Here is a 15,696-nt window from a genome sequence, read left to right as displayed (position 1 = left end):
TAAACCCCAACTTGAAAAGTCTTAGGCAGTGACGAAGCCCTATGCCAGCATATTCTGGAAATGTGCCAACATATCTGGAGAATCCCCTCCAGTGCTGTGTACCTCTGTACCAGCATACAATTCAGCAATTATTCCACCCTGCTCCCCAAGTACTGGAAGAATTTAGGATGCCGACTAATCTGCAGCCAACCACACCCTTCAAAGCATTATATAAACCCCAGACTGGTCACTCACAGCTAGATGATAGGACACAAGGTATAGGCAAGGTATGTTGCTCTGGAGTCATGTTGCACACACTTGGGACACACACTGAAGGGGTACTTTGGTGATGGGAATGCCACAGAAAGGGTACTTTCCACAATAAAGGGGCACTGAGCACAGACAACCAAGGAAGAGAGCAAACACTGCTGTATTATTATTAGCCAAACACTGCTCTGCTCAGAACCATTACAGGTACTCCATTTCAAGACAGAGACACCAAAGTACAGACTCTCCAAACTGGGGGGTGCAAAGAAAATACACCCTACATAGGAAAGCTGAGGAAGTCCTTGCCTCACACTGGGTATGATGCAACTGTTCCTCCTTGCCTTTCCGGTACATATTGCCTCCCACAACAAATCAGCCTCCCTTAACAATTGCTAGTAGTAAGTGGGAGAAGTGCAGAAAAGGGAAGGTGGCTGGCTGAAATGCTGACACTACCTTACCATGCTATGAGCACCACGCCATGCAAGTGTAACCCCCCCCCCCCCCCGAAAGTCAGGAGCACGACTTGTTTTCACTATTCCTGACATTGTTCAATAAATGTACGGATTGCTCTGTCACAGGTTTAACTCTGTTTAGAATTTGACAGAAAAGGCTCTGCTCCCACTTCAATTATTTTGAATCTCAGCTGTCTTCTGCATGCAGGTCACACCTGGAGGGAGCTGAGGGCCCAATAGCAGCACAGCTATGCTGTTACTTTTGGAGTATATTAATGTCTTGTGTACAAAGAAGAAGAAGAAAAAGATTCTTCAAAGGCAGCAAGCTCTAGCTAGACAGGACTGTACAGAGAGTACCTTCTTTTTCTTGTCTGTCTGTAGAATGATATTCTTAGGCTTTCCCTTTAAAACTCTCTCAACTATCAAGGCAGCTAAATTTATTTTCTTCTCTTTCCTAACCAGTTTGTTAGTTCTATCAATAAAGCGTTTGTTACTCTAATCAGTTCAGGGTCCTGACTGCTGCTTAGACACTCTGTTAACACTTACTGGGAGGGGGGAGGGGTCTCCAGGTTGCACAATCCTCCAGATTATTGCAAGCATCTAATAAACTATGCAGCTTGAGGGGTGGGATAGATAAATCTCAAAATTGTGTTTGGGACTCCATCCAGACTGCCTCTCCCCATCTGCCTCTCCCCAGGGTCCTTTTGTGTGCTGTATTGGCATCTTTCTGCAGGGCTATTGCTTTCTCTGTTATCTTCCCTGCCCTGCTTCATGTGGCCGCCTCCAATGGAAGGGCTGCTTGGGGATGATTAATGCCCAATATTGTGACTGTTCTTGTACACCAAGCTGGTGGGTATTTAAAGAACTGCTCTTGAGTTTGTGAGAGGTGGTTCTAATGTGGTCTCTCTGTCCTGTTTTGCTGCCACGTAGCCTGATGCTGGCCAAAAGGTGAGCTTTGCCTTCCTGTCAGCATCCCCCTTTGTAAAAACAGAATCCAGGCCTCTCATGTGCCACATGGTTGCCTTCCCAAGTGAGGTATTGGGGGGGGGGTGCTTTTTGTGAAAGTAATGCTTTTTATAAACGTGCAATTGTTTGTTCCTGAGTCGCTGCCCCAGTGTCCACAAGTTAGAGCTAGAAATGGGTTTCCTATTAAACTTAATGACAGCATCATCCCGATTTAGAGTAAAATCCTAAGCAAAGTTGCTCCAGTCTAAGTTCATTAATTTCAATGGGGTTAGACTGGAGTAACTGGGCTTAGGATTTTACTGTTAATAGCGAAAGTAAACCTGTAGCATTATGATATAGAATCTGAGGGAAATTATTAAAAATTAAATCTAACTGAAAAAAATGCGAACTAAAGCCAAACCAAAATAAACAGTCCTATTAGAAATGATATTATCATCTAATTCTATCACTAGTAGAAAACAAAATATTATACAACAGTGATTCTAAAATATTTTGCAAAAAAGCAGAGCTAGAAGGATTTAATTCTGTTTAGGATTGCCCTGTTAAAGTGTTAGGAAGAAATAGTGTTATAAGGCAAAAGTTAGGACTCAGTGGCATGATTTATATTCAGAGGGTGTTATCTAAGAGGATTATCCTACAACAATAATTTCTACAAAAAAAGTTCAAGACATTTTAGCAATAACCAACAAGAGCAAGAAGAAAAGGTAGCAGTGGTAGTGGCAGTGGTAGTGGTAGTCCTGTGACATATTTTAAAAACCCTCATATTTTGTGGAAGGTTAATACATTTCATTTGTGGAAGATTATATAAATTTAACCTTTATTCATTTAGTGCCATTATTCTGCATCAGGCTTCCCCGATGTGGTACTCAACAGTTCTTCATTTAGTGCCCGCCAAACATTTCAGAAAGTCGATGGAACTATTGTAAGGCAGGGTGCCCTCCTTCAAACAAAATGTTTTCCACCCAGGATTAGAAGTACTGGTAAGCACCTGGTTCCATTCCCCCTTGAAGCTTTCCTTCTTCCCAGTAAAAGTTGTTAATCCTTGGACATGTTGAGTCTAAGATAGCACCAAGACATCCAAGATCATATATCAGATAGTTGGAAGAAATACAGAATAAGTTAAAAGGGGGCAATGTTTTGGGTAGAAAGGTTCAGCAGACCATTATCAGCATGTCAAGAGGGACCCAAAAAAGCATACAGAACTTTGGATTTATCAGTTACCTATGATTTTATCAAGGGTAGTCTCAGTAACATATAGAGGGCAGAAGCCAAGTTGGAAGGAGTATGAGTAAAGTTGGAAGAGACAAAATCAGCATCATTCTGGAGTTTGGAGGTAAAGGGGTGAAAAGCTGGTGGTTACAGGGTAAGGAAGGGTTAAGTTTTTTGTTTTGTTTTTTTAACTTAACTATTTTGACCTCTTTGGCCAGAAACAGCAACCCCGCTGCATCTTACTTTATCTTTTGTCTCAGGATGGAAGAGTCAGGAGGATCCCCTGATTTTCTGATTCAACTGATTTGGCTTCTGATTTATCTCTTGGACATGTGAATAAAGCAGAAACTAAAGTGGATTCAGGGCTTTGAACTACAGAATACCTGACTGTCCCTTAGCAATAGTACCTGAAATGGTTAACAAAGCCTGGAGAGACCACCAGAAATCTTGAGTATGAGTCAGAAAGAGAAGCCAGTTTGTATTCTCTCAAAGCACAAATTTCTCATCACTTGTAAGGATGCTGTTTTACGAGAATTCTTTCCACTTCCAGCTAGGACTGTAATGTGTTTCTATTACAGTAAAATAGCACAAAGGGGCTATACAAATCTTATAAGCAGGCCTTAAAGTCGAAATGCCTTGCAATATATCCAGTGAGTATTCAATTCATTTACAGTAACTCAAAAGTGGAAGATGTAAAGAGAGATGCCTGACACTTTAATGCTCCCTTCTTGAGACATACAGCTGTACGAAATCACCCATTTCATAAACAGCATCTGGTGCAGTGATTTGGGATATAGTAGTCACAATCGTTAAAAGGCACAGGCAAGAAAACCATGCCATGACAAAATCTATAGGCTACCCTACCCTGTTATGAATACTCCCCAATTCTAATTCACAGATCTCTCAGCAATAAATTGAGTAGGAATATATTCTTTTGGAGGAGGGTGCATATGGCTTCAGTTAGTTTCCATGGAAACAGACTATGAGCATCAAATGGTTTCCAACATCATTTAATTCCTTTTTACAATGTGAGGCATTAATCATAAAGAAGTGTATACTAATATGCTAGGAATATTTTAGAGAGTGAAGTTTACTCTTTCATATGTAGTATGGTCTCTTTCTTTTATTTGCTCTTAAATTGCAGCTGGAGTCTCATTCTAAGGACTGAAGTAGTAGGACCCAGTTGTCTTACTCCCAGTGCCACTGTAGCAGATTACCAGAAGATTTGCTGACCTGTTCTCTGCTGCATTTCTACCACTGTGGACAGTTAGAGGGTGATTTGCAACTTCAGTAGCTTCAAATAATACAGGACCACTTTACTAGGTAAGTTGAAATGTCAAAAGCAGCCCTGGGTTAGGAGACATGTTTTCAGGTTACTTTCATGATTTCTCAGGCCATATACTGTCTGAGATTGCAGGAGATATTCCATGTTTGATATTTTAAGAAACGAAGACCAGGTTACTAAACTCATTAGGAAGCAGTCAGGTTCTTCTGGGGGACTGGACATTCCACTGCCAATAGCTCTGTTCTTTGGCTTCCTGAGTAGAGATGGGCATGAACAGCAATATGAACAAAAAGAAGCCACGAACAGCCCAATCTGCTGTTTGAGAACAAGCTGTTTGTGAGGCCCCATTCTAAAGGAACAGGCAGTCGTTGCAAGCCTCGTTCCTTGCTGTTTGTCAAACCAGACAGTCTGGCACCTGCAATCAATTCCCTTGGCAACGTAGGCAGGGATTGTCTGAACTCTGTCTGAACTCCTGCTGTTGCCCTGGAAACCCCAATCTAAGCCCAATTTAGCTTGATAGGCAGGTCTTCCTTCCAAGTGTGGAGCTCCAAATTTGTTACAAGAGAGCAAAGACCATGGGGGAAGGGGGGCTCCCAGCTCTGGCTAGTCTTTGCAGATAGTGGAGAGGGAGAGATAGTTGCTGTTGGCATTTTGACAGAGAGAGTGCATTGGAGCTTGAATGTTCTTTGTGTGTGGTGGGATAAGGATCTACCCCTTCAGATTCCAGGGCTGCTGCCAGGCTCTGGGGCCAAGCTATTATTTATTATTGGTACCTTTCCTGCTGTCTGCTCAGGTAGGGTTTCTGGGAGTGGTGCGGTAGAGATCTACTCACCCTCAGGTTCCAGGGATGCTGCCAGGCTCTGGGGCCAAGCTATTATTGATTATTGATTCATTTCCTGGTGCCTGCTCAGGTCAGGTTTCTGGGAGTGGTGCAGTATGGATCTTGACCAAACTTGGATGATGGTTGGAGGAGAGCTTGCTGGCCCCCACGAACAGCCAACCACGAACATGTTCATGAACAGGGTCATGTTCGTGGTTGTTTGTGAGTCCCTGTCGTGGATGGCAATGAACAATGAACATCATGTTCAGGGGTTTTTCTGTTCGTGCCCATCTCTATTCCTGAGGGCTCATCAACGTTTAGGCCATGATTAATGACTGAGGTTTCCAGGAGAATAACCTGAGGAAGGGAGCTTTTACTCTCAAAAGCTTATATCCTAAAAATCTTGTTAGTCTTTAAGGTGCCACTGAACTCAAATCTTGTTGCTTCCTAAGACCATCCAGGAATCTGCCTTACAATGCAGTTCCCTGGAAACCTAATCACAAGTAAAGGCAGTGCCATCAGCCATCTCCAAGGCTTTGTTACTTGGGCTTGCCACTTAGGAAAATCAGTCATCACACTCCAGGAGATTCAATCATCCTACCTTCCCCATTGCCTTACTTGACACCCATCATTCCCTCCCTCTTTTTTATGACTACTCTATGTTATCTTCCACTTTACCTTTACAAAAATCCAAACCAATGAATAACAGAGAGGATCCTGACTTTCTTTTAATAAGATTAAGAATTCTGATATTCGTCCAACCAGAGATCACTCCCCAATCACAAACAGAATTCTGGAAACTTGACCCAATGAAAGAAGAGTTCCAAAAATGCCACCAATAAAATTTGGGCCAAATATAAAACGCCCAAGGAAAAACAGGACATATTCAATCTGATCCAAAAGGATTGCACCTACATAAAAAAAATTCTGAACAGAGACCATTCCTTCTCACTTGGACGCACACTCCCCCACTAGAACTGCTGTAGCACAATAGTTAAGTGGTTCAGCTGTGAATCAGCACTCTACTGGTTCGAATCCCACTACTGCCATGAGCTCAGTTAGTGGCCTTCGGTAAGCCACTCCTCTCAGCCCCAGCTCCCCAGCTGTATTGTGGGGATAATAATAACACTAACTTGTTCACCACTCTGGGTGGAGCATTAATCTGTCTAGAAGAGCAGTATATAAGCACTGTTGTTGTTTCAGAATGTCTCCAGGTGCAGTATCAAGCAATGTATAAAACTTTCTACTTTGTTTCTTTAAACCTCTCCCTCATCCTTCTTCCCAAATCCCATCCCTTCACTGGAAGTGCTGCTCAGAGAGAACCTACATCCTTTCCTTCCTAATATCTCTTTCTGAGGACACTATATGCTCCTCTCCGGTGAGTTCTGACTTTCTGGGCAAGCCTAAGGGAAGAACATCAAGAATAACTGAAGCAGCTTCCACTAGAGATCAGCTGATTTTCTTGTCGCTACCTGTTCCCCAAATGTCTGTGTGATCTTTGCATGCCATCCAGTTATCTGCATTTCAGTAATTTTCCAAAATTAGTATGTTATATCACTCCTTCATCTAACTGCATTTCCTGCTTTTCCTTCCATTAATTTTATATGTTCAATAAACATTGTCTCCTTCACTGTCTACCACTGCAAGCCCCTCTGAGGCATTGCCCAAGTTTGCGCTTTTTTCAAGTTCTTAAAAAAGATCCCCTGACACAAAAACTAGGAGTACATGTGTGAACAGAGTTTGCATGTGTACTCTGAACATTTCTGATAACACTATTAAGCTGTAGGCTCTGGCTTGGCTGATCAAGATGAGCACTGTGTTTGACCAAGATATTCTCAGATTCCTTCCCTTGAATTTCAGTTCAACTGCTTGCCTTTGGCTGCCTGTCCCATTTCTATTCCCAGCCATATATAGGATGTGCTATGTTCCAGTAGGAATGTGTAAGTAGGGGTTGCTATGGAAGAACCCCGTACATTCACAGGGCACCCTCTACCATATTTGACCACAGAACCCCCACACATGTGCAGGAATGGATGTATGAAGCAGGCCAGCATGTTCAAGAAAATGCAGGTCTGCTAAAAATGGTGAATGGTCACAGAAGCCACTAAAGGCTTGGGACAGATTATTGGAATGTTGGATAAGGTAAGCGTGGCACCTTAACTGATGAAGGGAAGTTGTGGCAGAAGGGCCACACCAGAACTGGCTCATTTTGTAATTCAGCAATCCTGGCTTCCATTTCTGAACGTTTCACTCATTCATTATTCTCCTTGACTGTGGAGTCCCTCTTCTGACCATTTCCATTCTTTCTCTGCTTAACCGCTCTGTCCATTTCTCATACAGAGAGTGTTGGGTCTGTGGGGAAATAATGCTATCCTCTGCAAATATGCAGCCTCCCAGACATAGCCAATAGGTCATGGGCAGTGCCTAGACCAAGAACCACAGGCAGACAAATCCAAGCAGTTAGTCCAAGGAACATCCTCCTCAACAGATGGTGGGATTATAGGAACATACTAACAAAACAGTACACTATTTTCTTACATTCTTTTATTGTGGTGAAACTTAAATTAATAAAACTGACTGTTTCCCACAAATACGACTGAATACTGTGCCCTGAGCATTCTTATATGAAGTTGAGTCCTATAAAATTCAAAAGCTGTTAATAATGTTCTATATCTTCCAATTATCAGAGATAGACTGTAGTGCCATCATGGAAGAAACCCTGAGGAAGAGTAAGGAATGGTGATCCTATTCTATCTTCAAGCCATAGCTGTAAGTAGTTGCAGGATTATCTCCTTCTGTAACCTTCTAAGAAAAAATTTAAAGGAGCTGCCAGAGTGCCACCTACAGACAGTAGCCTCAGGCTGACATAACCTAATAGATTGTCAGGTATTGCTGGTCCTGGAAGCTGCACCTGGTAAGCAGGGGCCCAGCATATAACAGCAGGAGGAAGAGACCTAGCCAGCCTACCTGCACTGGTGGAAGGGCACTGAAACTACTAAGAGGTGGGAGCTGTTCGTAAGGGATTGCTGTTTTGGTTTCCCCCGTGTTCAGGGATTGCTGTAGGCTTGTTTCTCTCAATTAAAGCTCTGTTTTTCATGCTGAGGTATCTTGCCTCAGTGAGTTTCCTTGACCTCCCAAATCCTCTGAAGAACCTCTGCCTTTGGCAGAACATAAGCCAAAGAAATAAACAAGGGTGCTGAGGCTAGTGTTTAATTCCTAATATAAAATATGGTAGACTTAACATCTCTGATGCTAAAAACTGCTTCTTAACCTCAGATGCATATGAACCATTCACAATCATACTAGATTAACATCCACAACACTACTGTAATGTTAGCTGTTTATCTATGGAGATCAAGTGAAATTCAGAAGGATGAAAGAACAACAATCCACAGACGAGGCAAAGGGCGTCGTCTATCTACAAATAGATAGTCTAAGTACTGCAGCCTTCACTTGTCTCCTCAAATCCCTTCTAAACCTAATATTAGATGGTTAAAAGGTTATCCCTTGGTTGGTTGTTGTGGGTTTTCCAGGCTGTATTGCCGTGGTCTTGGCATTGTAGTTCCTGACGTTTCGCCAGCAGCTGTGGCTGGCATCTTCAGAGGGGTAGCACCAAAAGACAGAGATCTCTCAGTGCTACCCCTCTGAAGATGCCAGTCACAGCTGCTGGCGAAACGTCAGGAACTACAATGCCAAGACCACGACAATAAAGCCCGGAAAACCCACAACAACCATCGTTCTCCGCCCGTGAAAGCCTTCGACAATACTTATCCCTTGGTTCTTTCTATGACAGAAAAATAACTGAATCCTAACGTTTTCATAAACCAGATTAAAAGGGTGTTTATCACAATGCATGAAGACATTAAGAGAACTGGAACAGAATTGTATGCAACTCATACAATCTTACATGTCAGCTTCCTAATGGATTTTATTCAAGTTACCCAAAAGACTGAAGCAGTCAGGGCTTCCTGCCATGGACAAATTATTTATGTTCTTTTTTGCTAGTACTTATGAATGTGTTTTCATTCTCATCTAAGCCATTGTTGGAGCTTAACATTTTACTTATGTATTTATGGATTGCCAATATTTATGCCAGCGGTATGCCTGACCATTGCCTTTATGTGATCTACTGCTATAGATTCAATGCTGTCAGTAATGATAGCAAATCACTAGCATAACCACAATTCAGCTAAATAGACTCAAACTTTTTATTTGAATGAAATCTTGATAAATTCTGCCGCTCTCACCAGTTTCTCATTTATATTTGGAAAGGGTGATAAAGTCATTTGTTTTTAAAATCAGGATGTTAAGTATCACTCATCCATTTGCACATATACCAATTACTGTCTGATGTACACAGAATACAATTTTTTCTTACCATAAATGTACGAAACTCCAACAAGTTCAAAGATGGCTATTATAACGAGAGAGTAAGATGCTGCATAAGTGTCCACAAGTTGCAACATGTACATCCCACCCTAAAATTAAAACAGGTCATTACTAACAGAAATGTCAAAAGATGTCAGGAGGAGACAGTGTAAAAAAAGGAACCATACTGAGTGTCTGCAGCTGGACTAGATTTAAATCTTTTTGTCTTTGCCCATGGTCAGCCCACTCCCCTACATCCAAACACCGAACTGGAATTGTGGAACATTTAAGTTTCATATCAGAATCTGAGTTCTTGAACATATAATCTATTGATTACACATTTTGCCACACACTGGCAATTGATGTAAGCAGGGGTCCTGGACTTACTCTCAGTCTAATTTGTGACACAGGGTGGAGGTAGAACAATGGAGTGAGGCAGTGCACTCCCTTCCCATCCTTTTCTTCACAGCCATTCTAACAGCCCAGTATCAGGCTCTTTCACCCAGGTCTTCTGTCGCCACAGCAGCATATTGAGGAGCTTCTAAGGCAGTTCCAATACTTCTTCCAGGCACCCAAATCATGCCCTGGTGAGGTGTGGCAGCATTTAACGGCCATCCTGCCAAATTACCTTTTATAAACTTGTCAAATCCTACAGTATCAACTTCCACATTCAAATCTACATACATTTTATTTTGACCAACCCATTTCATTTCAAAATTTGGGGCCTTATTCCATAAGGGCCTTATTCCATAAGGTGAATACAGTGACAAGACAAAATGCATCCATATTTATACATAGTTATGCTCAGATGACAATGCTTTTACCTGAGTGATCATAGGAAAGCCCATGATGAAAAAGGCAACACAGCATCCGAGAGTGAATAGAGGCTTGTGAGTACGCAGGTACTTTGGAAACTCATCTGCAACTGATGTCACTATTGTTTCAATAGTGGCAAACTGAGGAACATCAAAAAAGACAAAAAGTAGGAAATCAGGAGCATCATATGCAAACACTCAAATTTCGATGGGAAAGGAAGGCATATCCAATATTTTTGCTACAACTGTTTTTAATCTGTAGACTCTATGTGTTGGAATAAATCACTGTAGCCTAATTTGAATGGAAAGAGTGAAGAGTACTTACAGATGGAAAGGGGGCTTGATACTTTGTATAGTGTCAGTTTGTTTATCTGTTGCTATTGAACTGGCCACTCCCTGGTGTGAATGAACATTCCTTTTTGTGTCAGTTAAAAAGGTCTGTTACTGTAACTGTCTCTCTTATGTACAAGTCATGAACAAGTTTCTCTCATACTTTGCTGTTTGCTGTACTGTATATAGTTATTAAATGAAGTTCAGTATTATCTGAACAAATACGTCTGCAGAATATTACTTGTCACTGGATTCAACTATTGACTCTGCTATATATATATATATGAAGAAGGTGGAATATCCTGCACCTGGTGAATGAAGGGAATGAAGGGATAATGAGGATTGACTGGGATATTTAAATATATCTCCCTCACACTATGAAGATCATCTAATTCACTCTTACCTAAGACAAGGCCCTCCACATATCAAACAATACCTGCCTTGCGCCTTTACATATTCCACATTATTACTGAATTATATGCATATTTATGATTTTAATGCAATTTTAATGTAAATTTTAATATTGATGTTATCTACTCTGAGCCCATTCACAGGGAAAGCAGATCATAGGTCCAATAAATCAAATCAATCAGTCATGCAGATTATTGTGTGCAGAAAACAGAAAGGAATAAGGTATGTGCCATTCTAGGCCTCCACAGGGTGTACATAATCTTTTAGGAATGGTATATGAGGAGTTTAGGTCATATGCTATAGAACATGATTAAAAAGGAAAGGGAAGTCACTGAAAATCAGTGTGAGATGTTTTAGACATACAATTGCAGAATTTTGTTTGTTTGAGGAACTATACTTTATTCTATAGATCTTGACTTCCAAAAACACATTACCACTGTAAGCTACCAGATTCACCCCAACTGGTTTTCTCCAACTGCAGTTTGAATTTGAAAGTTAACTTCAACACAGAATCCTGCTGCTGTATATTGGCTGTCAAGGCCAAGTCTGGCACTTTGTGAACCTCAAAAGAGATGATGTTTGCCTGACAACCTTCTGTGTAAGCAGGGTTCTAGACTAAAATTTTGATCCAAGATATGATAGCTAGTCCTCTAATGGAGAACAAGTCAGGTTTACCATAGTGTCCAAGCCAAGTGTTAGAAGCATCAAGAAGAAGATTATAGCCCAGAATGGTGAAAGTGGAAGCCTGGTTAAGGCTTCAGGATAAACCACAAAGGCAATCCCAGGACCTAGAAGTGACAAAATAAGAGACAATTATTGTTGTTTTAATCAAGAACATGAATTATTGTGAAGGATATTATCAAGGAACCAGAAGTAAGGACAAAATTGGCAAGTGGGAAGTGCAGTATTATGTAGATTGTAGAATTTAGGTGAGCAAAAGGTTCTACCTTCTTTAGTCAGAGAAGGCCAAGCTACTCATTACGTTGGGCACAAGTTCGATTTGTGGTTGCCATGCTTTTTTAAAGGAGAATTTAGCTATTTAAAAATTGCTGTGAGCACCTGATCCTGATTGGGCATGCATTGTGGCAGCACCTGGCAATCTTGTCCCCCCACCCACCCACCCACCCGGACACATGTACCTTTTCAAGTGCCAAAACAGCACTTGAAAAGGCATGTGGGGAACAAGATTGCATAGTGCTGCCGCAACACAGGCCAAATCAGAATTAGGCCCTCACAACAATTTTTAAAGAGACAAATCCTCCTCTAAAATGGCATTGATGCCACGGGTTGAACCCATGCCCTCCATAATGTGAGCTCAGAGTGAAGTTCCTAATTTGGGCCTCAGTTCCTGCTGGTGAGTGTTGTATGATGCAGAAAAGAGTCTTCAGTCTTGTTGAATCTGTGGGTACTTCTGGAATTTTGAGAAAAAGTAGTGGGCATTACTCCACCACAAAATGGCTGGATGAGGGGAGCGAGCCAATCACATTCACAAAACATTGTGAGGTTTCTCAGAATGTTGGCAGGTTCCAAGCCCAGCATCTCTCTATGAACAAGGCAGCTGCTTCTGGATGGCACTCGTTGAAGACACAAAAAATAATGCCTCTGGCTTTTCTGAAGTCTGCTCCAAGAAGGCAAAGGAAAGCCAAGATCAACTCTTTCATTTGGAAAAGATATGTTATGTGCTTTCAGTTTCCAAAGAATGGGGAAAGCTTTCTCTCTACATTGCCGGATGGAATGGTTTCCAAGCTAATGTCTATGGTCACACCAAGGATACATCCAATGTGTTGCTTGTCTGTCAGCTAGTAAGAAGTGAGCCAAAACTTCCTATTTGTTTCTGTACCACTAAAGACCATTTGGATTTTATTCTCAAGTCTCAAAGAAGCAACTGGGCTCCTGGAACACACTGGTGGATGCCATAGTGGTCCCTAAGAACCATGATATGGATTTATGCTACAAGTTTGTTCAATTGGTGTTGAAATGTAGCACATGCTTCATTGAGTGGCAGCTCTCCTAGCACTGTTTGATTAATCATATGTGGGATTTTTTGCCCATCAGTTTTTGCCCTGCACTGTAGTATCAATGCTGGCCCATTTCAATGACAGGAAAATTAATTTCAGTATGTACTTCACTATATTGGGAACTCTTTAACAAACATGAAAAGTATTGCTGGTTTAAGACATTTTATTGTTCTGGTGTGATGCTCTCTTTAAAACCTGCTGTTAACTGGCAGTTTTTCTGGGTAGGAAAGCTTAGGGGAACCTTGTATATTCATGAGCGTGCTTTCATCTCTTGATTAAAGATTTTGTCTTGACTGCTATAGATAAGATGGCTGTTTGCACTGGTTTTTTGCATCTGGTAATTAAATTAAGGAATCAAAATAATGAGTTTCTACCATTCATCATACCCTCTGGGATAATTTAATTGAAGAAAATGAAAATCTCCCCTGATAGCAACCCCTTATATTAATCTCCATTGGACAGGAAAGAATTATGTCCTCCAAGAGGTGGACTGTCAGAAGGCCAACTGCTTAACTTCAACAATTAGCAAAGTAAAAACAGGCACTTTTTCTATTATAACTTTAACTCAAAATCTAAGCAACAATTTAAATATAAGCATATTATGACAACCAGCACATTAGAAAGAAAAAGAAGAATTTTCTTAACACATTCCAATCACCCCTTTCATCCCTTAGACATTAGAAATGTACATGTACATTCCATTACGTCATGGACTCTGAGGATATAGATCTGCAGTGCCATCCTACGCAGAGTTGTATCTCGCTAAGCCACTGCTTGGATGGCTGTTCTGCTGTTTGTTTACCTTGACAAGCAGTGGTGTGGTTCCATTTTAAATCTCAGATTGTTATTTCACTCTCTGCTCTGCAGCTTCACAATGTGAACATGCATGGATTCAACTAAATTTTCAGTTAAGGAGATCCTGTTGCTTGTAATATTTTGGACCAATTGTTAGGTCAAACAACACTATTATAAAAATCTGGTATAATTGCAGAAATGTTCATGAGTGTGTATTTCTCTCTTTCGTTATGTCTTCTTTTGCATCATGATCCTTACACCCTCTAGAAATTCTTGTCTTCTTTTGTGGGTATATATCCAATGAAACTGCCTTACTATGAGGTAACATAGTCATTAGAAGTATGATTGGGTCCCTAAGCATTCCATTCAGGCTGCTGCCTCCTTCAGTATTCAAGAAGGCACATTTGTAAATACTTTCTAAACTATTATTAAGCATTCATATGGTGCCTTTATAAAGCAATATAAGCATAGAGACACACCCTTGCTGCAGAAGAGCTGTTGCAGATTTTAATTTTAAACCACTGTTAAGGGTGTTTTGACACCGTAGGCCTGAGAGTTTGCTTTTTTCTTGTGTAAATCAGCAAACATGCATTTTTTTCACTGTTCTAGCTAATTTACCATTTTCAGCGTTGAAGGATAACTTATGAATAACTAGGTCCAAGAATAAATAAAACAAGCTTGCAACAATTATGAGTGCTCAGTGTGATGCAGCAGCAAAAAAGGCAAGCGCAATCTTGAGCATTAACAAAGACATAACATCCAAACAGGCTATCATTATTCCACTATATACCATGTTGGACAGGCCACATCAGGAGTATTGTGTGCAGTTCTGGCGGCCTCACTTAAAAAGGGGTGTGGACAAAGTAGAATGGGTGCACAGGAGAGCAACCCGGATTATCAGGGGCAGGAGACCAAGCCCTACTTGGAAAGACTGAGGGACCTGGGAATGTTCAGTTTGGAGAAAAGGTGATTGAGGGGAGACATGATTAGTTTCTTTAAGTATTTAAAAGGCTGTCACTTAGAGGAGGGAAAGGAGCTGTTCCTGTTGGCAATAGAAGATAGGACTCAAAACATTGGGTTTAAACTACAGGAAGAAAGGTACTGGCAGGATGTTAGGAAAAACTTCAAGTTAAGAGTAATTCGGCAGTGGAATCAGCTGCCCAGAGATGTGATGAGTTTCCCCCCATTGACAGTCTTCAAGTAGCAGCTGGACGAATACTTGTTGGGGATGCTTTAGGCTGTTCATCTATTGGATAAGGGGGTCAGACTAGATGGTCTGTAAGGGCCCTTCCAACTCTATGATTTTATGATTCTATGATTCTTTGGGATGCTCAGGTGTGTCTTACATCTATATAGAAGCTATTACATAGAAGTTGGCCACACCCTGTAACCTCTGAATCTCTCAGATCTGGAATTTAGTGAAATCTGCTTTTTTTGACAAATCTCTGGGTAAAAAAGCTTTGAAACTTAACATTCCCCCCCTAAATGTCTAGTTAAGTACAACTCTGGTGCTTATATAGGATTGGTTTGCATGACAGTGTTCTGTGTATCTATTTAAAGTTTTGTTTAATAAAATTTAGAGTGTTCAGATTATTTTAAATAAAAAGTTTTATCTCTGTATTGACTGTTTATTGGCTGGGAAATACAAGGTTTCATTTGGACCCTAGAACAGAATAATAAACAAAGCTTGATATCTACCTTAGAGATGGAGGGCTGTGCCCTGCAACGTTTGACTGTTGAAAGGGACTGTTGTAAGAGGTTAATGTGTTAGTTTAATCCAGGCAAAGAGGCTTTAATCTCTATGCGGCTGTTACAGCAACCACCACAGAGCCTACAGTCTAAATGGTGACAGGGAACAGAAACACCAGATGGAGAGGAAAGGGAAAGTATCAAGAGAAACACCAGATGGAGGGGAAAGGGAAAGGATTTCACATAATAGGAAAAGAATTTTCCCAGAGTTGACTCATGTTTACCCAAAGCC

General features: G+C 41.0%; 1 protein-coding gene across 1 annotated transcript in view; it reads right to left on the bottom strand.

Moving 5' to 3' along the window:
• Window positions 1-15,696, bottom strand: part of SLC6A5 (solute carrier family 6 member 5) — a 71,264-nt gene that overhangs the window by 16,641 nt on the left and 38,927 nt on the right. The window contains exons 11-13 of the mRNA XM_054971076.1: window positions 11,578-11,690; window positions 10,171-10,302; window positions 9,357-9,456 (exon numbers count right to left, since the gene is read on the bottom strand). Coding sequence (XP_054827051.1) covers window positions 9,357-9,456; window positions 10,171-10,302; window positions 11,578-11,690 — 345 coding nt within the window. The remainder of the gene's footprint in view (window positions 1-9,356; window positions 9,457-10,170; window positions 10,303-11,577; window positions 11,691-15,696) is intronic.

Source organism: Eublepharis macularius, chromosome 2, assembly GCF_028583425.1.
Source record: "Eublepharis macularius isolate TG4126 chromosome 2, MPM_Emac_v1.0, whole genome shotgun sequence".
NCBI lineage: Eukaryota > Metazoa > Chordata > Lepidosauria > Squamata > Eublepharidae > Eublepharis > Eublepharis macularius.
Note: the sequence above shows the minus strand (reverse complement) of the source record. Positions and strands in the feature narration are given on the sequence as shown.